The following is a 26,016-nucleotide window of genomic DNA, read 5'->3' on the forward strand; positions in this document are numbered from 1 at the left end:
ACATTTGACATTTGGGTAATTCTTGTGAGTGAATGCTGGGATGGTAATAGCCACATTAACTTCACAGAGAGCCCTGAGAAAGGCAAAATGAAACTCTGATCTACAGATGAAGAACAATCAGTAGACTGAGCAGAACTGGATGTCTGGACTCTGACAGCTTTAATTCCATAAAGGATTGGGAGTTTTCCAAGATAAAATAGGCAGATTAGCAAGATGATAAGGCAACTTCTAACTTAAAATGGCTCTAACATCACTGGCACTTCTAATTTTATATTCAAAATGGAAAAAATAAATATGTTGGCTGTTAAACATGCCCATTCTATGTTTTCTTAATACATTCCCATAACTTTTGCCATATTTCCCCATGACTTTTCCTAAAAGGACAGGACAAAAATCACAGCCCTAGCTACAGCTATAGAAGATGCTCATTCATACAGAAATAACAAGAAAAACTGCCCTCAGGCTTAACTTATAGATCTGACCTATCGTTTAGTAAGGAAACCAATTCCAATCAATGCTGTCCATTTCACACAATTTACCACAACATGATATGACCAGTCCTAGAGACAGTTATAACTGATTCCTGATGGCAGCCATTATTAGATACCTCATTTTGAGGTCACGCTCTTTCTAGCTCTCTAACATAGGTTACTGTATATTTTTTACCCCAATTACATTTAGTCGCACAAGAGTATAACTCGCCACAACCAAAACTTTCTGCAATCCTCAAAATGCATGAAATCCCATGCAGAGAGCTCTGAAAACAGAGAATTGTATTACAATGGGCAAGTGAGATAGGAAAGAGTGTTCTCCATGGGCCTCTTTTCTGAGGAGCTATAAAATATTGATGTGGGTATATAGCAGAAGATTTGATCTTAATAACTGAGTTATCATACTACTCTAATCCCCTACCTGAAAAAAAAGATGCATTTCATATAGTTAGAATGGCATTTCCAAGATTATTCAGTGTTGGCTAAACCTCTCCCATTGACATAAATGGGAGATTTACACTGACTCAAAAGGGGGCTGAGTTCGGCCAACACTGAGCAGTTTTGAAATCCCACACTCTTAAAATGCTTTTCCCCCTAAGACCTTCCTTAATATCCATAGATGGGATGTTAGATGGGATGGGATCTGAGTTACTACAGCGAAGTCTTTCCTGGGTGCTGGCTGATGAGTCTTGCCCACATGCTCAGGGTTTAACTGATCACCATATTTGGGGTCGGGAAGGAATTTTCCTCCAGGGCAGATTGGCAGAGGCCCTGGAGGTTTTTCACCTTCCTCTGCAGCATGGGGCACGGGTCACTTGCGGGAGGATTCTCTGCAGCTTGAGGTCTTCAAACCACAATCTGAAGACTTCAATAACTCAGACATAGGTTAGGAGTTTGTTACTGAAGTGGATGGGTAGGATTCTGTGGCCTGCATTGTGCAGGAGGTCAGACTAGATGATCATAATGGTCTCTTCTGACCTTAAAGTCTATGAATCTATCTGTGCCCTCTTACCACATTATACTTAGGATAAACCACCCTTTCCCCCTTTTTATCTTGCTCTATAGTCCTCTGTTTGACTGTCCATTGTGAGATGCCATTGTTTCACCATGTAACAACTTCCCCATGTTGGAGCTCTTGCTCTCTGTGACAGTCATTTGTTGACTGCAGTGCTGCTAATGCAACTGACTGTGGCGATAAGCTCTGAGAGGTGTGAGTTGCCCCATTCATCTCTTCTCTCAAACTCAGAACACACACCTAGAACTGTACATGACATTATGTGATGCAGAAGTGTATTGTATGGTGGTCACATGTGACTGTAAGATCTTCATTGTATCTGTTCAGGTGTTTAGCAATACCCTTTCTTGTTGTTCTCCAAGAACACTACAGTGAGAACACTTTGCTAAATAAATTAGACACATAGAGGGACACAGTTTGTTTGATCTTCTGTTTGTCTTACTGGTGCTACATTGCACTGGAATGTGAGCAGGCAATCCTTAAAAATAGGAAGGGAGGATATATTTTAGTGCTAAAATAGGTGAATTAGCTGAAAAATTCTCATGGCTGTTACTTATGAGCTATGCCATTAATGTACTGTAGTGAGGTGGAATGACCTTACTCCATGGCTAACAGGGAGGAATCACTCTTTACCCCCTGGTGGGTGGAGCCAGGCCAGTCCCATCCCGCTCCCTCCCCCCCCACCACCACATGCTGGAAGCAGAGGGGCATAACAGGAAATATAAGAGGTGGGGCCTCTAGCTCAGTTGGGCCAGAGCCAAGGAAGAAGTCAGATGCCTCTGCCTTTCTGCCAGCTCCTGGACCAAGGACCAAGCAGTGCCAACCCCTGAAGGACAACCCTGAGAGAGGGGAGCTACTGAGACTGCCACCAGATGAGTACCCCAAGGAGCTGCCAGGACTGCTGGCTGCCAAGTACCCCAAGGAGATCAAGGACACATGAGCCACAGGACACTATGAACAAGTAGGGATAGGAAATAGACCAGGGAAACCAGACATTAGTCTGGTTGTGTTGCTGAAACCACAGCCAGAGTGCTTTGGTAGGAGCCCTGCTAACCCAGTGGTGGAGCCACTTGCCACTGATAGGGCCCTGAGCTGGGAGCTAGTGAAGTAGGGTGGGCCCGGGTCTCCCTACCTCCTGCTGCTGATCTCACCCCTGGGGTGGCAGCCTACCCACCTTAGGCCAGCTGGACTGTGTTTGCTGTCAGCCCCAGCCACTATAGACTGATATTGCTCTGCCTGCCCAGAGAGCTAGAGCCTGACTGTGTTTGTACCTGCCCCAGCCAGGGACCTGGGCTAAAGACTGCTAATTGTCCCTGCCCTGCCCAAAGGGGCCAGGGCCCTAGATTCTTTACTGACACATACCACGCTAATCCTTTGTCAAGTGGCTGTCAGCCACTAGGTGGCATAGTGAGGCAGAGTGACCACCCTCTGAGGCTGACAAGGAGGAACCACTTGAACCCACTACAGTACCCTCTGCTTGACAGACTGGACAATTATATGGATGCAAGAATATTCAGAGTCACAATAGTAAATGCTAACAAAAAATTGGAAGAGATATAAAACCTTCTGCTTCAGGCAATCTCTAACTATTAGCAATTAGGAGGAGACCTTCATAGAGGCAGATTATGCACATCTGCTAGTTTCAGGGTTTCTTGCATCTTTCTCTGAAGCATCTGATACTGGCCACTGTTGGAAGTAGGATATTGCACTAGAGTCTATTGACCTGAGCTGGTATGACAATTCCTATGTGTCTTGTGTTAACAGAATTTTAAAGTACTTATCGATACACACACCTTCCCAAAAGAAATTCGGCACTAAGTCCTGGAGCCACTGAAGTCAATGGGAATTCTGCCACTGACCTCAACAGCACAAGAAGTTGGCCCTTTATGCAGAATTGGGAGTGTACTGGATTACAAAATTATTTCCTAAATTCTTGAAGCATGCACAGTGTGGAAAGGGGCACACAAGCTGTTATGGGCAGTGCTCATTGGCAACATTGCCTAGTAGTGAGAACACTATGTCGCTACTTTCCCCACCTCTAGTGTCTCTCACTGGCCATTGTCATGCCCTGTGGTGGTCTGGCTTTTGGTGGGTGTTGACTCAATCCTCTGGTCAGGTCACCAGTTAGCCTTATCCCTCCATGGAGTAACAGAGTCCCAGGGATCATATTGGGTCCCACGCCCTCACAACTGGGGGGAACTTCAGTCTGTCTTTTGGCCCCTGCCTGTGTCCAGTCCCAGTTGCAGAGTTTACAGAGTTTTTTTCCTCCCCTAGCTTCCCAAGAGGGAGACTGGAAGTGAGGATTTTCATGCTTTTCATAATAAGGGTTGTTGGTAGGGGAGTCCAGGATTCCTCCAAGCTCTGGCCTAGGGCCCTGTAAGAGGCAACAATGACTAGCACATGGGAGTGCTTTAAGGCTGCCTCTCTCTCCCTCTTCCTACCACTCACGACCCTGCCAATATCTTACAGCTTGAGACAAAGTAGTAACAAAAAAGAGAGTAACTGAACCTTCAGCCCCTCAGGGCTGAACAGGCAAGTGCCGGCTTCCTGGAAAAGGCTTCTGCAGCATCCATCTTCCAGAGCACTTAGGGTAGATCCTTCACCCGGCCCTACCATAGGCCATTGTGAGCTGTCTGGCTCCCTTTTAAGCTCCACTTCCAGATGGGCGGGGTCACCTGGGCCCAGAGTTACTCCCTAACCCCTTCAGTTCCAGTGTGATGTTTTTACACCCCATCACACACTCATGCATCTTGTCTTCAAGCATCTCTTCTTCCATCTGTCTGTATTCTGCTTTGAGCAAGGGGCCCTTCTGACTGATTCGCTTGGTGTGCTTGCTCTGATGGGTTGCTGGAGTACGAGGCAGAAAGACTCTCTTGACCTTGTACTCCAATTCAGTGAAAGAGTCATATGGTGCCTTATTGGAAGCCCATCTAGCTACAGCTCTTTAACGATGTGAGCTAAGACAAAGCACTGGAGGCTTTCCCTTATAATGGCTACTCACCGGTCGTATCAGACAGCTTGGGGGTGAGGCCTCCCACACTACAGTCAGTCGAAGGTTCTCTCACAGTTCACCCAAGTCCAGTGGTGGCTTTTTTGACAGGTGCGGCCCAAACCAAAAAACAGTTATTTCCACCCCACCCACTGTATAATTGAATAGCTTTTAATAGCATAGCCTCATTTATTGTGAAGATGTGGCAAGTGAACCCAAGAGCTGAAGTTCCCACCATCACCACTGCTAGCTGGGCTAATGCAGGGAGTGGTGCATGAGCTGGGCCTGGGACTTGGCAGCAGTTCACTGCACACACAGCCCACGCCATGGGGGAAGGGCTGGGGAGGTGCGGGGCATAGGTAAGGAATGGGATAAGGCCTTTGTCTGCAGCCATATTGTAAGGCCTAAAGCCTAAACCCTTCATCTGCAGTCAGATTAAAGGAGCTGCCAAGCAGCAGCCATTAGCTGAGAAGCAGGAATTCACATCCTCACATTCCATCTAAATTATATTAAAACAATGTAATATCAGGGTGTTAAGAAGGAGAACCCATCAAATGGCACCCACTATCACCAGATAAAGAAACAGACGTTAAGATGGTTTAAAAAACTTAGTTTGACAGCATTCTGTCTGTGAAGAAATCACTGATCAATAGCTGTGGTTGTGAAATCCTCATTTCTTTATTGTTTTGTCATTATGGTCCCCACTTCCCTATTGTTTATCTGTATGGTCTCTGTCTGGTTCTTTAATTGTTTGTCTGCTGTATAATTAATTTTTCTAGGTGTAAGTTAATTAGAGTAGTGGAATATAATTGGTTAGAGAATTTTGTTACACTGTGTTAGGATTGGTTAGTAACATTTTAGTATAATAATTGGTTAAGGTATAACTAAAAGGGACTCAAATTTCACTATATAAACTGGAATCAACTCCAGGACACAGCCCCAAAGATCAGAGCTGCCAGACCTCAACACTGTGCCAATAACACCATGCAGAAACTGGAGTCCCCCAGATGGACCTGATCCTGACTGGCCATCAAGAAAAGTTCATGTGTCTTATTGGGAGTGGTGAGCACTGTATGTGTAGTGTGTGCAGTTTGTTTCTGGTGATGGTTAATAAATAGAGGTTATGGAGTATATTACCGTGTAAGGCTCTTTCACTGGTAAAAGGTCCTGCAGACCTGCAGAAGTAGTATACACCAGGAGCCGTACGGATTGGGAAAGGGTGTGGTTACTTAAATTGACCAGGTTAGTTACACCCCGAGCCCTACAGATTGGGTAAGAGTGGGTGTTTTTTGTCTGGAGCCCTATGGACTGGGAAAAGGTGGGGTGCCCTAATGTGTGAAAGTAACACATAGGCCACATCCCCACCCCCCCGGCAAACCCCCTGTAGCCCAGGCTTAGCTACTACAATCCTGCCATGTCCTCACCAAGCAGTGGTTACCACAGTCACGCCCTTGCCAAGTGACTCCTGGGCCTGCTAAATTGCCATGGTACCAATGCACCTTCTTGAGGCATCATTGGCTATTCCAGGAGTTGGGCCTCATGCCACACTATTACCTTCATCAAACTTTCCAGTGTTGCATTTTGTTACTGGAGAGAATGAGTTGTGACATTTAGATCATCCTTACACTTCTATAGATCTCTCCTTTCAATAAAAGTGCATATGCAACAATGTATTGCGTGGCTGCTGGAAGTTCTCGGTTCTGCTTAGCTTGCCTGCTGATGAGCTTCCCTCACCCCCCACTCCCCTGGAGGTCAGATGAAAGGAATCCACATCATACAGGAAATTGGTCTGGAAGTCTTAATGTGGATGGGGATAGCAGCGGATGCTGGGCCTGGCTTTCTGCAGCCAGTCTACATTGCTGAATGGGTGACCGAGTGCATTGTTCCTACGCTGCATCACACGTGATGCAAACGCCACATAAAGTCACATCTCTAAAAGAGGGGCAGGCTCTGTCAAACACCTGAAGTTACACCCGTTATCCAGCTGGAGAGGAAAAGGGGCTATCCAAACACCAACATCACAAATAAACCCTTCTTGTGCCTTGCTTGCAGACCCGGTTTGGCTTGTTTCCAGTTTGAGGAGACAAAATAACAACTGTTTCATAGGCTCAACCTTGACGTCTCTGATCCCTTCTCACTCAGGGGGAGGTTTAGTGGAGGAAAGACTAAGACTTCAGGGCCCATAGCCAGAGGGGCTAAAACGTCTAAATCGCTGCATGGACACAATTTGTGTAAAATTAGCCAAGTCTTCCCAGGTGCAGACCAGTTGCCGGTAACTGTCCGCTGCAATGGTGCTGAAAGCAGGTCCCAGCTCCTCCTCCAGAGCCACTGCCCTATAGCTAGCACTGAACTATAGCTAGACATTGCTTTGCTGGGTACAGAGTAACAGTCTGGAAAGTAGAAACTCGGATTACCCCAGTCATAGGCCTCATTTGGGATCCCCAAGTTTAGTAACTATGCCAAGCACAAATCATGACCAAATAGTCCCCTCCCCCAACACACACACCTGTATACAAAGGAGAGTCTCATCTCCAGCACATTTAACATGCGCGAATTCAGCTTTGTGCAGTGGGCAAAAACAAAAGAGAAAAAAATAACAATGGCAATACTGTACCTGAAGTCTGAGCGATTCCGCCCCCCATTATACTCAATGTAATTTTGACTATACGGATTGTCACTTTACATGCTGACAGTGGAACCTAACCCCAGCAGAAGATGAGACAGGCCTGTAAACACTTTCAGGCCCCAAACTATTATTATACAATTCGAATTCTCTTTTCTGCCTGCGGACTCCTTACCTATTGACTGGACACAGCTAGATCCCCCAGCATCCAAGTGAATGAGAAATCTAACTGTAAGGGGGTGAGCCGGGGCAGTAAGCTCAGAAGCACTGCAGTCCTACTCGGGAATCTTTCCTCTCCTAATGAGAGATTCATAAGACAAGGTAGCCAATGCTCAGTCACTGCACCAGAGTAGGAATTAGTCAGGAAGCGCCGTTTCTACTAGACTTAACACCCAGTTAATGATGTAGCAGTGGAAGTAGATTTAAAAGTCTCATCAATTAAACTATCTCCCCTCACTTGAAAAGGGCTCCCGCCCGATTTTCAAGGGTAAAAAGACCGCCTCTGAATTAATCCAGTCCCTGTAATCCCTGCCCCACCCCTGTCCATTCTCTTTTTCGTGTGTGACCCGGTATTGTTGTGTCTGGACTAGATTGTTTTCCCAGGGTTAATCACCGCCCTCCAGGGAAGCTGGAGATACGTGGGTGTCATTAATATGGTGCATGGATCATCTCTGGAGTCCTTTCCAGCACTAGGGAAACTGAGCAAACTCAGACTGTGTGTGTAGATGTAATGCAAAAACCATCATCTTCTCGCACGCTTTGCCGTTTGGAGGGGGCCCGCTCTGCCTTTAGGGAATAACAATCCTTGCGCGGAGCCCTTCCATTTGCTTCCCCAGTTCGGCTCTGGTTTCACTCTCCTTCCGTACCGTTCCCGATCTCCTGCCGCGCCGGCTGCTGCTTGCTGGGCAAGGACGGCCGGGCCCCTCCCGCAGTAAAAGTGGATTACGGCGGGTGCAATCAGGGCTGGCTTAATTCCCTGGAAACGGGCTGAAATGTGACCAGCTGCAAATGGGATCCGGCTGGGAGAACGGAAGGGCGGGGGGGAGCCTCAGTGCAGATGCTCCCAGCCACCCCCATTAGAAAAATTCATCAGCTGCTTTTGGGAAGGGCTGGACTGGCTCGGGTCTGACGCGGCCCCTCCTCTTCCTCCTGCTTTCTCCTCTTCCTCCATCCCTCGCTCCAGTCCCGGGCAGCCGCGCAGCCCCCGCTGGGACACCATGGGCGAGATCCCCAAGCTGGTGAAAATCAGCGTCTCCCTGAGAATCCAGCCGAACGACGGGCCGGTGTATTTCAAGGTGGACGGGCAGCGGTTCGACCAGAACAGGACCATCAAATTCCTGACAGGGGCCAAGTACACGGTCGAGGTTGTGCTGAAGCCGGGGGTCGTGCATGCCACGTAAGTGCACCGCACTGCGGGTCTGTCGCTGCTCCCGGCCTCCTTCCCCTGCCCACGGGCTATTTTTAGAAACTAATATTTTTTCCTGGCAAGCTGACAGCGCAGGATTTCCATTGTTCCTCCCCACACACATCCCTTACTTGGAGGGCCCTGTCTCTGGGTGGGGCACTTCTGTCCCCGGCTGCTACCTCAGCATCCTCCCTTTGTAATTACAGTGGATCTCTGCAAAGTGTGTGTGTGTGTGTGTGTGTGTGTGTGTGTGTGTGTGTGTAATCACACTGGATCGCTGCAAAGGCTGTGTGTGTGTCATTACAGTGGATTGCTGCAAAGGCTGTGTGTGTGTGTGTAATTACAGTGGATCTCTGCAAAGGGTGTGTGTGTGTGTTTTCTTTCCAAAGAAATACATTTTCCTTCCTTAGATAGGGAAAGAGAATTCCCTCTCCACCCCCCACGGAGCAGCTTCCTGGAGATCAGCCCAATTAAGAAGCCTCCCAGGCTTGCTCCAGTTCTCCCTCATGGGTTTTTCCAAGTGTTTGATCTGGAAGGAGAAGCGGTTCTACTTGCTCTGCAATCTTTTGGCTCACCAATGGGGGAGGGATGGAAAGAAAGAAGGGATGTGTGTTGGGGACTAGGGGATGTGTTCTGCCTCTGGCTGGACAAGAAGGGCTATGTAAGAAAAGCGATCCTCACACTGAAAAGCCCATTCAAATGGCTAACACCCAGCTGTAATAAGTCAAACCTTCACCTTTGAATTATACTCAATGTCTCTTCTCCAGGTTAATACTCAGCCTGCCAAATCAGGCACCATCAGCCAAAATGAGTCAGCAGCACAATCTTTTTATTCTTATTATTGAGAATACCATAAAACAGGCCTCTGCAGAGACAGCAGGGTACAAGTGTTTCTGTGCTTTCCTGCATGGAATATAATCTGTGCAAACCCCATGAGTGACCCCACTCCCCCCAGACTGTATGTGTGCAATGTCTGGGCACTCCACCTTCATGTTGATTTCATCAGCTTGGGTGATAAAAGCAAGTGTCCAGGGTTTGTGTTTGTAATTGTTTTGGGGACAAGGGTTGTTTCAAACTGCTTCAGGCCTGTCTATTTCAGGACTATGGGTATAGGAGGAGTGAACATCCTCCTGGAAGAGAAATCAAGAGATCCCCAGGTTGTCTGTTACACGGGAATCTACGATACAGAAGGAGTGCCTCACACCAAAAGTGGGCAAAGACAGCCCCTTCAGGTCAACATACAGGTACCATCTCTCTGAGCATGGACAGCACATGCTGGACACTATAGTACATACAGAGGCAAGGGAGATAAGGGAGTCAAGAACTGAATGAGATCTGGGGAGGGTGAGATTCTGGCAGCTGGTAAATGGGAAAACATAGAAAGGATTCATTGTTCTAAATCTCAGTCATTGTTTATTTTAAAGTGTAGATTTTAAGATGTTGCATATAATATCCTTGCAAAGCGTGAAAGAGGCCATAGCAGAACCACGCACTGAAATCACTTACTTTAGCCACAGCAACCCCGGTGACATTGAACCTGCAAGTCTCACTGAGAAGTACTGCAGAGGGATGACTTTACCTGACCCCCTGCATTGCTCAATTCACTGAGCTGCTCCTGAGTTAGACAAAGTCCCCCCTAACTTAACAAACCATGTTTCAAATAGCATGCCACACCTTCCCTCTATGTTCTATGTGGACACTGGTATAACAAATACTCATTTGTTTTTACGGAAAATCAATTTTCTTCTTCTAAGTAATTCTCACATCCACAGAGAGGACCCAGCCCTCCACCTACTGAGGTCAATGGGGTTCTTGCCTTGCGCTTAGGTTCTTAGGTGCCAGTGCTGAAAACATTTATGCACTGACTTAATTTTATGGCCTTTCTCCCTCTGAAGCCAATGGAACTACAAAAAAATATAAGCACATGCTTAATTTTATGAGACTGCAGGATGGGGGCTTTATTTTGCTATTCTGGGCTCAATCCTGCTGCCCTTACATTTTGCATAGCTAAAGGCTGTGGGACTGGATGCCTAGATGTAAACAAATTGAGACAAAATAACGTATTCCTTGAGAGGCTTTACATTTCAGGTAATATCTTACTAGTATATAAAATACAGACTTTTAAATATTTTGCCACCCCTATAAAACAATTGTTAAAGTTTGGCAAAGTTGTGAGCAATTAAACACAGGGTCTAACAATGGAAAGTGTTGGGCAACCTTGATAATAGGTGGTGTTACCAGCCCCACCAATATTATCCAGGTACAGTGACATAAAAAGGCTAGGGGAAGGAGTGCTATTATGCATGTTGTAAGACCTTCAAGACCAAATACAGTCATGTTAAACTTCTAAAGACCATATATGAAGAGTTTGCTGTGATCACATACTTACATTTTATAGTCCCAGTAGTCCAAATGGCAGGTTACGGAATGTGGTATAGACACTTCCATCTCAGGCTTCGTCTCTCAGGTTTTTTTGCTCCAGACTGAAATTTGCTAAGAAATTAAGGGAAAGGGACGAAGAGATGTCATTTAAAGATTTTGGGAAACCTTGAGGTCTGACCAGCCTAATTGCTAAATATCCTTCTTCATGCATCTATGGGGATCTGACAATGCTCCATAACTTCCTTCCCTAGCTAGGCACCATTCCCAAAGTGGTCTTTCACCTGACCAACAATTTCCAGATGAAGAATTTGGGGCAGGAGACCATATATATGGCTTTGGAATGGTCTGAATAGATCACTTCTGAATCTTTCAAAGTACACCTTTCTCTGGCTGCAAAGGGTACATGTGTTGTAAGCAGCAAAGCAGAATTCAACCAATAGGTCTCCAACAACATTGCTTCCTAGCTGTAATATTTTATTGTGCATAGGAAAAAAGTCCCACTGAGGCATCCTGACACTTCTGCATTTGGGGTAAAGCAGCGCGCTTCAAAGTTGATAGACTATTAAGCTATTGCCAAGCTAAATCTATTGCAAATCAGAAGCCAACTTTATTCCTTAAGGATATCGAGTTACTACTACCATTAATGAATATGGGAGTGAGCATGCTAATGATTTTGTTAAGCCTCTTCCCACACCCAGTGTGAACTAGATGTTTCCTGAAGCCTGAGCTAACTCAGAATCAATGGAGTGCTTGTGCAGTAAATAAAAATCCATACATTTTTCCTCCTAAAGAACCTGGCTGAGTGCTTATTAAACCTTTCACATGACTTTTTTGAGTTTCTTTGTTTGAAAAGGAAAACTGCAAAGGACTGTAAAATGTCCAACTACTTGCTCAGATGGATGAGAAGACTGAGCCCCTATGAGTTAATTAAATGTGAAATAATGAAGATGGGAGCAGGTATATTGTCAGTTTAATGTAGGAAGATCAGAGAAGCAGTAGATTTCCACAGGTCTCTTCAGAAAAAGTTGTATATGGTTTCTAGATGTTTGTGTTGTGCAGCCATCTTGGTGTTCACTGTCTACTTCTTAAAAGATGGAGGGCAGAACCTTAGTTGGAATAAATTGCCATAGCTCCATGGACACCAGCTGAGGATCTGGCCCAGAGAGTTAAATTTCTGCTCTTCTCTGTACTTCTAGCTGCAGCTTTGCCCTTGCTATCCTGATGTGTGCTCAGGCTACATCTTCTGTTGCACTTATTACTACGGCAATCCCTATCCACAAGGGTTCCACCCCATCAACTCATGTCAATAATGATTGAAATGTTTTCAAAAGGGGTTTAAATATTGATTTGTGATTACCTTGAAAATCTGGTTAGAGGAATTTATATATAGACACTCATTTGTTATATGTAGTCATCTAAAGAGTAAAATCTTTCCATTTGTGGTATGTAGGTACCCACTCAAAGAAATCACTTACCAGAGCACTGTACTAAATTAAGTAGATTCCCATTTAAATTTTTAAGACTTACAAGTAGTTTATTTTTCCTTTGGACATATTTTAACATAAATCCATAGGAGGCCCAGGCTTCTGAAGGTTGATTTTTTTGGTACTGAAATGAAGCAACAACAATATTTGTTCAAACAGCAGCTTTAGAATCAAATACTGAGGTACTGTGAAGTCAATGGGATTTGAAATTGGTAAGCAGCTATTCAACACCTCTCAGGATTTGGTCTTAAGAGCTGTCTTTCAAATGTGGGTACTTAAATCTGTATTTAGGCACTTAACTTTAGACAGTCCAATCTGAAAACTAGCTTGTGTCCATTTGCCTGTTTAAGCAGTATATGGAGCCCAATTTAAATGTCTAGGTTTTAGAAATTGGCTTTCTTGTATACAGCTTTAATTCCTTTCCCACCCTCCGACCCCCCACCCTTTTTTATCCCTGTGTGCATGGTTATCCTGCTCGTCCAATTCTACAGCAGACAAGTTGTGTTCTGATGCACACTAGGAAAGGAAGATACCTTGTAAGGGATTAATCCTAGACTCCTTACTGCAAGCTAAACTTTAATTGAAAGCAGTCAGTTTTGCTTGAATAAAGAGAGCAGGACTGGGCCTCAAGTCATAAGCTAGTCTTAAAATAGCATTAGAATGGGTAAAAGCCAGAAAATTCCTAGTAATTTATCAGCCAAGATAACCTTTTTCAGAACAGGTAACAAGAAGTTATTTCTTGAGCACAATATAGCGAATTTCAGTTATGTGACTTCGTAAACTCTTGTTTAATTGTTGGTCGCTGGCATAGAATCATAGAACCATAGGATTAGAAAGGACCGCAAGGATCATCTAGTCTAACCCTCTGCCAAGGATTTGTTATATCTAAACCATCCAAGACAGATGGCTACCCTGCCTCTTTTTGAAAACCTCCAGTGAAGGAGCTTCCAAAACTTCCCTAGGCTGTCTGTTCCATTGTCCTGCTGTTCGGAAGTTGTTCCTGAGATTTAGTCTAAATCTGCTGTGCTGTAATTTGAACCCATTGCCTCTTGTCCTGCCAACTGTGGCAAGAGAGAACAACTTTTCTCCATCTTTTTTTACAGCAGCCTTTCACATATTTAAAGACCATTCTCACATCCCCCCTTAATCGCCTCTTTTTTAAACATATCCAGTTCCTCCAGCCTTTGCTCATATGACTTGCATTCCATCCCTTTCATCATCTTTGTTGCTTGCCTCTGCATCCTTTCCAGTTTCTCTACATCCTTTCTATACAGTGGTGACCAAAATTGGCACCGTACTCCACATGAGGCCTAATCAGTGCAGAGTAGAGAGGTACTATCACCTCCCATGACTTGCATGCTCTGCCTCTGTTAATGCAACCCAAAATTGCAAAATGCAACCCAAAATTTAATAGGATTTGGTTTAGTTAGGCCTTTGTAGCAGCAATCTTATTTCTGCATTTTCAGGATCCTAGGAAGGCATTTATTTATGTAGGTGTTGTTCTGGTTCTTGAATACTCGATTATGCCTCGTGCCTACAAACCTGTGAGCTATTTTACCATGGAGCTATATTTGTAGCAGGGTGTCCATTAGGGAAGCTCTCATTGGCAGAGCAATGAGGAAGTGAACTGGAAGCCAGATTTGACAGGGTTGGGATTCACCACCATGGCGCCTCCCGCTGGTTGCTCTGGGAATTAGCTCAGTCCTTAGCAGGGTGCCCACTGCTGGTGGTGTCCTGTCCATCATCTCACCTTCGATTGGCATATGGACCCATGTTGCTCCCCTCTCCGCAGCATCCTCTTCAGGCCACTGCCCTCCGGCAGTGCTCCCTAGTCCATCCTCACCCTCTTCTGGGGCGGGCTGTGTGTGTGTGTTAACAGCAATCTGTCTCTACTCCCCAGCCACTGTGGTCAACCACACCCCAAAGTCTAATCCCTTGTGTCAGGTGTCTGGTGCAGCCCACGATCACCACATCTGCTGGCTGTTCATGCAACAAGGAGGGGGACCCAGGCCTACCCTCTACACTGGGTCCCGACCCAGGAACCCTTTGGTGGCAGCTTTCCTGCCCTCTTTCTCTCCCCTTGTGCGCCTCTCTCCCTGGGCTGCTTTCCCTTTGCACCGGTTAGGCCTTTCCCTCAGGGCCTGTAGCCTGGCAGGTAGCAGGGTGGAGTTCCCTTCTGCTTCCCCCCAAGCCTGCCCAGACCGTGCTGTCCCAGGTGCTGGTCTCCTCACTCAAGAGACAGACTACCTCTCTGAAAGTCTGGGAGAGACTGCCTGCTGCCCTCCTGGGCAGCCTTTATATAGGTCCAAGCTGAGCCCTGATTGGCTGTCTCCAATCTTGGCCGTGATTGGCTCCCAGTAAACCCTTTCCTTATTGGCTGCCAACCTATGCAGCCACTCTGGCCTACTGTAGCTCCCTCTCACATGGGGGTGGAGCAGCCACCCCACCACACCAGAGCACTAAGGCAATGATTCTGAGGTCTTCATGCACCATTTGATAATGACAGTAACCCTGGGGAGTTGTTGACTCCAGTGCCCCAGAAGCCCCCTCCTTGTTGCATTGAGGAGCAGAGGTTTTGATCTGTAGGGTGCTCTGCTTATGCCCTCACCATGGGAAAGGTCTATGGGAGGTCATTTGTTAACACACACCTGGGAGGGGCTGAGGATGCTCATGCTGGAGGCCCAGCACTCTGTGTGCTCAGGCAGCAATGGTTCTAATAGGAGGTGGTAATGGCAGCAAGTGGCTTCAAAAGAGAATCTGGTATCCTCTCCTGGATGCTCAGGGATAGCTCTCTGTTCCTTTACCATTGCATTCCAAGATGCATGGGACCGGCCTGTATGGAAGGGCAAGTCCTCAATTCACCCAGAAGGTGACTAAGGGTTTCAGAGTGCAGGGACCATGGTCTAGACAGTGCTCAGGCACCATGGGGAGAGGAGCTACGTAATCCAATATTGACAGGGAGCTGGTCAGCTTACAACAACCCCCCCATAACAAATAGTCCATTAAAAAAACTCATTGTGCCCAACTTCAGAGGGATTGAGGGAATAACTAACTACTGAGCCCTGTAACACATAGATGGGTGATTGCATAAAGAACTATGGCACATACCTGCAAGAGAGGGAAAGGACCTTCTGATTCTAAGTTTCTTTTAGCTACCACTATTAACCATGCAGTCCTGGAGAGTCCCTAGGTGGTGGAACTGGTGTAGTTCTTGTGCAGGATGGTGGGACTTTAGGGGAACCATGTAGAGATTGCTTAGCCACCTAGATGGTGCTGCCTGTGCTCAGGGATTGGATTGGGGCACAGCATGGCCAAAACATCCACAGATCATCCTATCCTTCCCCAGGAATCCCACAGTGGGGCTGCATTAATATCATAGGGACTATTCAGGGTAGCTCTGTAGTCTGGGTTGTGGGGGAAGGCTTCTTTTCCATGTACATTTCTCCAGTCCATCTTTTCCATACAGTTGCTATGAAGTCGATACCCCCATCACTTATTTCTTGGCCTAGCCCATCTAATCCTATCAACAGTATTACAACTGACTTTTTTTCTCCAAGGAAGTTCACAGACACCCACACCACCATTCTCTGCTCCCCCAAATGCACATGCAAACTCCTTTAGTGCATTGCACAAGGCCTTACGTCAGATTAACTGTCCTCTCAGATGAGGATGGCTGACACTTCCCTCCACGAGCAATGCCATTCCTGGGTTGGTAAGTGGGGTTCCTTGAGCAGCAGGTGGCAGTCCTTTTCCTCAGGGCTAAGCTCGGTGCTTATACAGCACTCTCAGCCTCTACTGCTTTGGGTTACAAGTGGCCCCCAGGCTGGGTAGCTGAAACTATGTCCGTTCCTTGAGAATGAACACAGCCACTGGGAGAGTGTGGGAGAACTTCTACAGTAACTTCAGATTCTCAGGAATTGTTTTCTGTGACTTCCTGTAACAGTGCAGATATGAAGGCGACACCCATGACTGAAGTCCGATTGTTAAAAGAACTCAGGACCCAGTAGCTCCCATTATGGTCATGACTAAATTCTAATTATCAATGGGCATTGCTAGGTGCAGAGTTCTTCTGAAAAGATGTCCCTTCCACAGCGACAGGGTGGGTGAGATAATAAATGTGTCCCTTAGGTTAGGCAGTGGCAGCTTACTAACTGCACAGCAGACAGAAGCAAAATAACTGCCCAACTGGGAAATAAGCTGTAATCGGTCAGGAGTAGACACTGATGCTTCTGCTTCTTCAGGCTGGCTGAAAGAATCATTCTGAAAAGGGATTTACATGATGACTTTCCAGTGGTGAATACAGTATGTGGATGATCAAAGGTCAGCTCCTGAATGTATGATTGCAATGAAAACAGTCACATGGAGAAGAGTCATTATTAAAATGAGCAATAGGAATATTTTTAAAGGAACAATAAAAACATAGTAATACTTATTCCATTGCAGTAGTACTGACTTCAATGGTTAGTCTCCTGCAAATAGAACATACACCAATATAATGTGCTGTTGAGCCTAGAGCTGGCATGTACAAACCCTCATACCCACATTTCAAAGACAACCTCCAAGGTAATTTGTGCTGGTGAAAATCTGCAGGACCTCAGTTGAAGTCAGTGGAGTAACTCCCACATTTATACAAGTGCAAGTAAAATGACAACCTATCCTTGTACCTCTCATTCAAGCGTATTCTGCTGTTATACTGGTGTCTTGCAATAGGTTGAGGGGGAAACATGAGATATTTCATACTGTTGGAATTCCAAATTGTTATTACTGTAGCCCCATTCATTTCTAAATAACATATTTAAAGTAATGTTTGTTCATAGACAAACGCCAAGTCCAATACAACTTGAAATCTTAATTCTCTTTCATTGTAATAGAACTTACCCAATCACTCATATTTTGCTATCTCCTAAGCAACCACTAGAATATACTTTGCTATCTCTTAGCTTCTGTCATTTGTCCCTAAATTTTGATTCAACAGCACATTACAATGAGTAGTGATTATAGCAAAATGTAAGTGGGAGCCTCTCTCACTCTTGTTTGGTATAAAAATGTGGAATAGAAGCCAAGGGAAGTCTACAGATAGCATAGTAACAGCTCGCATAGTAATAACTTGCATTAAACTACAGATTAAATGGCACTGCAAATGAAAAAATAAGGTAACACTCAAGACTGCAGGCAAAGCAAAAAAGAGAAAGTTCATTACAGTTAATTCTGTTTACAGATCAAAGTACACAGGTAACCCACTAACTTCAGATCTCATGGTTAGCACAGTACATTGCACAATGCTGGAAAACCATCTTTCATATGTTGGCGATGTATATTTCACACAATATGTGTTTGGCATAATCACCTGCTTTCATCACCTCACCAGGTGTTGCAGGATCCTCATTTAAAGCATTATGAGTCTGATTCTCCACTGCCTTGCCCCCAGCAGTTACTTGCACTTATAGAAAGTGGGTATAAAATGGTACCTGGTCAGAATGGTATCATTTTCGCTCACCTTACACAAGTATAAATGAGTGGCAGAGGGGCAGGGCAGGGGAGAATCAGGCCTTGTATGTACTACTAATTATGCTTAGACACTAAAGATTGCATGAAGGATACTATGGCAACCTTGAAAGATCTTTGATTTTGCTACTTTGGGAATAACCCTTACATCAATGTTTCACATGTGCTGTTTAGTTGAAGGGCACACTGCATTGAGGAGGAGGAGAAAAATTTGAGCTGCTTACTAACAACTTTATTCCCTGTCCTTCGCAGTTTAGTGACATCGGCACTTTTGAGACAGTCTGGCAAGTCAAATTCTATGACTACCACAAACGAAATCATTGCCAATGGGGAAACGCCTTTGGTAGCATCGAGTATGAATGCAAACCCAATGAGACACGCAGTCTTATGTGGATCAACAAAGAGATGTTCCACTGAAGATGAGCAAAGTGGACACTGCTGGACAATCTTTTTTTTTAAAAAATCTACCTTTAAACCAGCACAAAGCCTTAACAAAGGCATACTATACAGTTGCTTTGTCCCACACAGTACAAATAACATGCAACATTATACATACAGTGGGTGCCATTAAACCTTGACACTTGCTACTCACAGTACTTAAACTTATAATGGCATCTGCAGTATTCTTCTCTGCAGGCACCTTGGTAAAGTAAACACTGTGGTGCCAACAAGATGTGGATAATACCCACTAAACAGTATCACCAGATGTAATACCCTTGGTGAAATACCTTGCATTAGTAAAATTCAGATCCAACTTCATATTAGTGATGATTTCTGTATTTATATTTGTGTTGTCTTTAACACATGCTCCATGGTGCAGTTTGTCTATGTCCTGTCATGGTAGACAGCAGAAGTGAAAGTTCTGGATGTTTGGACATGGGCTACTGCACTGTTGAAGTTGCGTTTTCATATTGGGAGACTTGGACATACTGAGTCTCCGTCTTCTGTTAATGTCGTAAAATATGCTGTGACTGGCTTTCCTCTTTTGTGAAATTTGGTGAAATGTCACTGTTTTGCTATGTTCCCTAGTTTCTGAAGTGATTTTTTTAAAAACCAAGTGATACTATGAAAACCATTAGCATAACAAAACATACCGAAAAGCAATAAATCTGTGGTCTTAAAGGCATAATTGCACATCTATTGATGTTGCCGATACATATCTTTAGAGCATGTACACTGCTCTAACAAAATATAATGGTCACACCTAATATTCTCCGAGTTCATCGAGATTATCAGTTCCAGTGGTAGTCTCAATTTTTTAAGACTAGGAATATTGCTCAAATCAGTAGACTCTTTCAAGAGAAATGAATTTTTTGAGGTGTGATCACTGTACTGTACTAAAACCTTCAGACTTTCATATCAGCCAGAAATACTCATCTCTGAAGAAGGGCCCAGATCCTGCAAATGCTCACACATGTGACAGCAAAAGGACAGTTAAGTTGTAAGTAAAGTGCATCAGTGCACACTTGTGCATGAGTGTTGCAGGATCATGACTTAAGGTGCTAAACATGTAATTCCCAATGTTTACAGCTGAGAGGCAAAGGGGAACGTAGATTCAGATTTCTTCTTTCAATAAATAAAGCAAGTAAATTACTATACTGTCCCATCTTCAGTCTCTGCTGGGTTAAGTTCTCTCTCTGGTATATTAGTTGTTCCTGTAACCTTTGTGAATAATTTTTAAGTCATGTCTGTAAATTGTAATCACAACTTTTGACCTTTTTAATAAAGGACTTGGACACAATCTATATTTTTTCTGAGCATGTGCCCTCTAACTGGCTTCTCTTACTTTTGACTTTAAAGTTGAGTATAGGAAAATGAAGGCCAAGATTTTCAAAAGTGACTAGTGATTTTAGGCACCCACCCTGAAACATCTTTGTAAAGGGCCTGACTTAGAGGGTTGGTTTTAACACGTTCTGAAAATCAGGCCCCTTTAAAGTGTCTCAAGTTGAGTGCCAAAAATCACTAGTCACTACTAAGAAATTCTGACCCTAAATGCTAGAACCCAGGCAGCTAGGATTGTCTTAGTAGTATGTACAGATACAGATTCTATATGAAGTTCATAAACAGAAGACAGAATTTGTCACTGCCACGTTGTGACATTACCCAAGGTACAGTCTGTACTGATGAACAGCTTTGTCCCCTCAGTTCTCCAACTTGGGGTACTTTTTACACTGATTCGCTATGAGAGCTACCACTCATGAGAGCTCACACACAGCCTCCAACATATCAGTTATTCCCAGTTACAGAGCATGAGTGCTATAGCCAACCACTGATGAATTACACTGCAAAGCAACATCAGGAAATTCGCAGTCCTATACTTTCCCCCAGAAATGTATGTCTTGTAGTGCCGAGCTCTCTCCTGGAGTATACAAGCTCATATAAAGTCTGTCATTTTATTAATAGAAAATGATATGAACAAATCCTGTTATCCCAAATGGAGTTTCCCAAATACTTCAATCCAAACACACTGGTTTAGATAAAACAGTAAAACAAGCTTTTTAACTACAAAAGATAGATTTTAAGTGACTACAAGTAACGAGGCATGAAAGTCAGAACTGATTACAAGAAAATAAAAGATACAACTAATGCCTAACTTAACAAGTTAATTGAGTTCAAAGAAAAAGTCTCTTTCACCACGTTTTAGAAGTTTTACTGGCTGAATGTCTCTCAGTCAGGATCCCTCCCCCAGTCCAATGTTGCTTCCTTTGTTCGTCAAGTGTTGTTGATGCCATGGGTAGAGAGAAAATGAGGAATCAATTGGGGCATCTGCTCTTCTTTCTTATAGGTCTTTCTTTTCTTTGAGAATCATCTCCAGCTGAGGTTCAAGAGACTGAAAATATGTGTGGGTGGGAACCCCCAGCTCTATCATACAGTAGAATCTTATGACTTTATATACAATGTTGCAACACATAGTTCACCAGGACAATAATGATCAGCAAATTATGAGTTTTTAAATGATACCTTACAAGGCATACTTTGTACAAAATTGATCATAGTCCTGTAAAAAGGATGAACATAGGGGTACAGACTGTTACACAAATAATTTGGGCAAGCCTAAATTAAGAACAAATCAAAAAGGGATATGGAAAACATGTAGGAGAGAAGGCTTTGGATTCTTTGACCATGGGATGATGTTCCAAGAAGAAGGAGTGCTAGGCAGAGACGGGCTCCACCTAATGAAGAGAGGGAAGAGCATCTTCACAAGCAGGCTGGCTAACCTAGTTAGGAGGGCTTTAAACTAGGTTCACCTGGGGAAGAAGACCAAAGCCCTGAGGTAAGTGGGGAAGTGGGATGCCAGGAGGAAGCACGAGCAGGATAGCGCAAGAAGGGAGGACTCCTGCCTCATATTGAGAAAGCAGGATGATCAGCGAGTTATCTTAAGTGGCTATACACAAATGCAAGAAGCCTGAGAAACAAGCAGGAGACTGGAAGTCCTGGCACAGTCAAGGATTATGATGTGATTGGAATAACAGAGATTGGTAGAATAACGCACATAACTGGATTCTGTCATGATGGATATAAGCTGTTCAGGAGGACAGGCAGGGCAAGAAAGTAGGGAAGTTGCTTTGTTGTAAGAGAGCAGTATGACTGCTCAGAGCTCCAGTATGAAACTGCAGAAAACTGAGAGTCTCTGGATTAAGTTTAGAAGTGTGAGCACCAAGGGTGATGCGTGGTGGGAGTGTTGCTATAGACCACCAGAGCAGGGGGATGAGGTGGATTGGGCTTTCTTCCGGCAACTAACAGAAGTTACTAGATCACAGGCTTTGGTTCTCATTGGAGACTTAATCACCCTGTATCTGCTGAGAGCAATACAGTGGTGCACAGACAATACAGGAGGTTTGGAAAGTGCAGGGGACAATTTCTGGCACAAGTGCTGGAGGAACCACTAGGGGCAGAGCTCTTCCTGACCTACTGCTCACACACGTGAAGAATTTAGAGGAGCAAAGTGATGGAATGGTGGCAGTGAGCCGTATGGAGATGATCCTGGACACGGGAGAGAAAGGAAGACAGCAAAATACAGACCCTGGACTTCAGAAAAGCAGACTTTGACTCCCTCAGGGAACTGATGGGCAGGATCCTGAGAGATATAATGAGGGGGAAAGGAGTCCAGGGAGCTGCTATTTTAAAGATCCTTATTGGGTTGCAGACGGAACCATCCCGATGTAGGAAGAATAGTAATAAGTGCAGGCGACCAGCTTGGCTACATGTGAAATCCTTGCTGATCTTAAACCCAAAAAGAAGCTTACAAGAAGTGGAAGATTGGACAAATGACCAGGGAGAAGTATAAAATATTGCTCAGGCATGCCGGAGTGAAATCAGAAGGCAAATCACACTTGGAGTTGCAGCTAGCAAGAGATGTTAAGAGTAACAAGAGAGGTTTCTTCAGGTCTGTTAGCACAACAGAAGAAAGTCAAGGAGTCGTGGCGTTACTGAGATGAGTAGTGGCCCTAGTGACAGAGGATGTGGAAAAAGCTAATGTACTCAATGATTTTTTTGCCTCTGTCTTCATGAACAGAATCAGCTTCCGACTACTGCACTGGGCAGCACAGCATGGGGAGGAGAGTGACCAGCCCTCTGTGGGAAAGAAGTGATTCAGGACCATTCAGAAATGTTCTTGGACAGGCACAAGTCCATGGTCGCAGACTGCATGCATGCGAGGCTCAAAGGATTTAGGGTGTGATTGCAGAGCTGCCATTATCTTTGGATAATACTCATTTGGCGATCGCGGAGGTCCCAGATGGACTGGAAAGAGGCTATGTGTTTGCCTATCTTAAAAGGGTAGGACTGATACTACAGGCAGTCAGGCTCATCTCTAATCCGGAAAAGAATCTAGGGCAAGTCCTCAAGGAATCATAGTTCTGATTGCACTTAGAAGATGGGACAGTGATCCTGACAGTCACATGGATTTCACCAAGGCCAAGTCATGCTGACTAACATAATTGTCTTTATGAATGAGATAACTTGCTCTGTGGAGGAGGAAGCAGTGGACATTATTCCTTGGACTTTAGCCAAAGTTTGAACACAGCTCTCGCCCCGTTATTCTTGCTGGCAATTTAAAAAAATATGGCTGGATGTTTGGACTATAAGGGGATAGAAAGCTGGCTAGATCATCGGCTCCAACGGTAAGTATCAATGTTCATGTATAGTTGTGCAGCCAGGATTATCAAGCGGTAGGTGCTCTAAGGTTGGTCCTGAGCTGGTTTGTCTAATACCTCAATTAATCGATCTAGCGGATGATGTGACTGCACCTTAGCAAAGTTGATGAGACATTAAACTGGGAGGGTCGGTAGGTCGTCGGAGGGTAGGGATAGGTTACGACGACTAGAAAATTAGAGGACGGGCCAAAGAACTGATGAGTGGTATACAAGGACAAGTGCAGAGTCTGCACTATAGGATCGGAAAGATCCATGCACGTTACGATATAGGACTGGGTGCGTCCAGCGAGCAGTCTGCAGAAAGGACCTAGGGGATACTAGTGACTACATACGGATATGAGAACAGTGTTGCCGTTGGCAGTAAGAAGGCTAATGGCGATGGCTGTATAAGTAGGCAGTTTTCAGGCGATCAGAGGTGATGTCATCATATCCCTCTATTTCGGCAGGTTTAGTGGGCCGTCATCTGGATACTCGGTCCGTTTTGGGTCCACAACAAGAGGGTATGTTGGATAAATTAGTGAGAGAGCTCGCAGCGTGAGGAACAAAAATGATTCAGGGGTGGGTACATGACTTGTGAGGAGAGCTGATACGGGTCTGGGAATGTTTAGTCTGCGAAGAGAAGAATGAAAGGATTTGATAGACATGTTGTTCACTACCTGAAGGGAGGTTCCAAGAGGATGGATCTAGGGACTGTTCTCAGTGTAGCAGATGACAGCACAAGGAGTAATCCGTCTCAAGTTCATAGGTGTAATGGGTTAGGCTGGATATTAGGAAAAACTTTTTCACTAGGAGGATGGTGAAGCACTGGAATGGGTTACCTAGGGAGGTGGTGGAATCTCCTTCCTTAGAGGTTTTTAAGGCCTGGCTTGACGAAGCCCTGGCTGGGATGATTTAGTTGGGGATTGGTCCTGCTTTGAGCAGGGGGTTGGACTAGTTGACCTCCTGAGGTCCCTTCCAACCCTGATATTCTATTATTCTATTCTATGAAAAAAACTTTCTTCCAGTGAAGTTCTGTTAGGTAATTTATAGTTGTAAGACAACTTCTCAGAAATATACAGTCTGAATACTGAGCTATATTGTGCTACTAATCTGTACCTCTACCCTTAGGCAAGACCTCATGTGCTCCATAGGTCTGCAGCAATGAAATTTAACACAGAATCTGCCCGCCCAATGCCACAAAACTGTGCCCCAAAATCAAAGTTTTCATTATTTTTTTAAAAAATCTTTAGTCCTTTGGGTTGTGAAAAACACCTAAAAATCACCAATTCAGTGTCTTCCTGAGTTTTCAGAGGGCCTCAACCCACCGCATTGAGACCTACTAACTGCCCTATTCATCTCAATGGCTTAACCATGAAACTTACATTTTAGATGGCAATATCCCTGTCAGCATTTAAAAAAGAAGTCTCCAGCTAACATGCCCCACATAATCTTTAACTTCCATGTGGCAAAAGCCTCAGCTGTCCCCTTCCTATGCAACTAAAACCTCCATCTTAACCCCACTCCACCCCAAACTATTCATATGGTGTAATTCTGTCAGTACCAAAAAATCTGCAATGTACTGAAAATTGGAAGTGTGAGAGCAGCACAAAATAAATGTAAGACGCTGTTGTACTGGCAGAATTAAAATGCATGCAATAAACCCCTTAAATTTAAATAGCTGATATGGAATTCACAACCTACCACCCCTAGTGGCAACGAATCCAGGGACTGGTCAGAAACTTTAGCTCCAGTTTACCATGGAGTAGATTGCCCTTAGATAACTGGAAGTGCTCCCAGGGCAGAATCCTGGGTGCATGGCAGCAAAGTAGCCCTTTACCATAATATATTCTGGCTCAACACAGCACTGACCACTCCTGAGCATACTCAGCTACCGTCCAATGCACCAAGGGGTCAGGGAAAGGGCTCCACTCACACTTGGCCAATGGGTGATATCAGCTGCATTAAGGAGTGGAGAGCTCATGCAAATGAATCTCCTGGTCCCTTCAACAGCCCTCTATGGTACTCATGTTCTCCCCATCTGCTTCTGGAGCACTGAAGGCACTGAGGCCCTTGGACTGCAGTACCTCTCACAGACCTTCTCTGGACAGGCAGGGGTGAGTGGGTTGGCTCTGACTGGGAAGGTGCCGATAAGATTCACTGTACTCTGTCTCCCTCTCTGCTGCTTGCCATTTAACTGTGGGGAAATTTGGCCCAATGGCCTTGCCCTATCCCTGTCTAACGGCAGACTAGTTTATGAATGTAGAAATGAAGAGCCTGCCACCCCTTCATGTCGACACAGAATAGATGCAGAGCCTCAGCTGGTGTAAATCAACACAGCTGCACTGACTTTGGCTTTACAAAATGACTCAAAACCTAACAAGGGGAAAAATTGCTCCTAGTGAAGTAGATGCACAAATTCTGCAGCTTCCTCTCTGAGGTTATGAATTTAGTGCATCCAAGACAACTCTGATAAAGGATTTTTTAAATCTTCCCCCATAGGTCGTGCTTTTTAGACCTTTAATCATTTTTATTGCTCCTCTCTGGACTTTCTCCAATTTGTCCACATATTTCCTGAAATGTGGCCCCCCAGAACTGAACACAATACTCCAGTTGAGGCCTAGTCAGCACAGAGTAGAGTGGAATAAATACTTCTTGAGTCTTGCTTACAACACCCCTGTTAATACATCCCAGAATATTTGCTCTTTTTGCAAGTGTTACACTGTTCACTCATATTTAGCTTGTGATCCGCTATGACCCCCGCCCCCCTGACTGCTGTACTCCTTCCTAGGCAGTCATTTCCCATTTTGTATGTGTGCAATTGATTGTTCCTTCCTAAATGGAGTACTTAGTATTTGTCCTTATTGAATTTCATCCGATTTACTTCAGACCATTTCTCTGGTTTGTCCAGAACATTTATCCTATTCTCTAAAGCACTTGCAACCAGTCCTAGCTTTATATCATCAGCAAACCTTATAAGTGTTCTCTCT

At 44.7% G+C, this 26,016-nt stretch overlaps 1 protein-coding gene across 1 annotated transcript; it reads left to right on the forward strand.

Moving 5' to 3' along the window:
- Positions 1–8,293: 8,293 nt before the first annotated feature.
- On the forward strand, positions 8,294–19,625 carry CNRIP1 (cannabinoid receptor interacting protein 1). Its single transcript, XM_032785276.2, has 3 exons — positions 8,294–8,514; positions 9,623–9,767; positions 18,147–19,625. The coding sequence occupies exons 1-3, from the start codon at positions 8,336–8,338 to the stop codon at positions 18,309–18,311; spliced, it is 489 nt and encodes a 162-aa protein (XP_032641167.1). The 5' UTR covers positions 8,294–8,335; the 3' UTR covers positions 18,312–19,625.
- The last annotated feature ends 6,391 nt before the right edge of the window (positions 19,626–26,016 follow it).

Source organism: Chelonoidis abingdonii, chromosome 3, assembly GCF_003597395.2.
Source record: "Chelonoidis abingdonii isolate Lonesome George chromosome 3, CheloAbing_2.0, whole genome shotgun sequence".
NCBI classification, from domain to species: domain Eukaryota; kingdom Metazoa; phylum Chordata; order Testudines; family Testudinidae; genus Chelonoidis; species Chelonoidis abingdonii.

Bases quoted from the DNA above. Each gene is read 5' to 3' on its own strand.
- CNRIP1 (XM_032785276.2), top strand. From the start codon at position 8,336: ATGGGCGAGATCCCCAAGCTGGTGAAAATCAGCGTCTCCCTGAGAATC. The intron at 8,515-9,622 runs GTAAGTGCACCG...TGTCTATTTCAG, and splicing joins CCGGGGGTCGTGCATGCCAC to GACTATGGGTATAGGAGGAG. The intron at 9,768-18,146 runs GTACCATCTCTC...TGTCCTTCGCAG, and splicing joins CCCTTCAGGTCAACATACAG to TTTAGTGACATCGGCACTTT.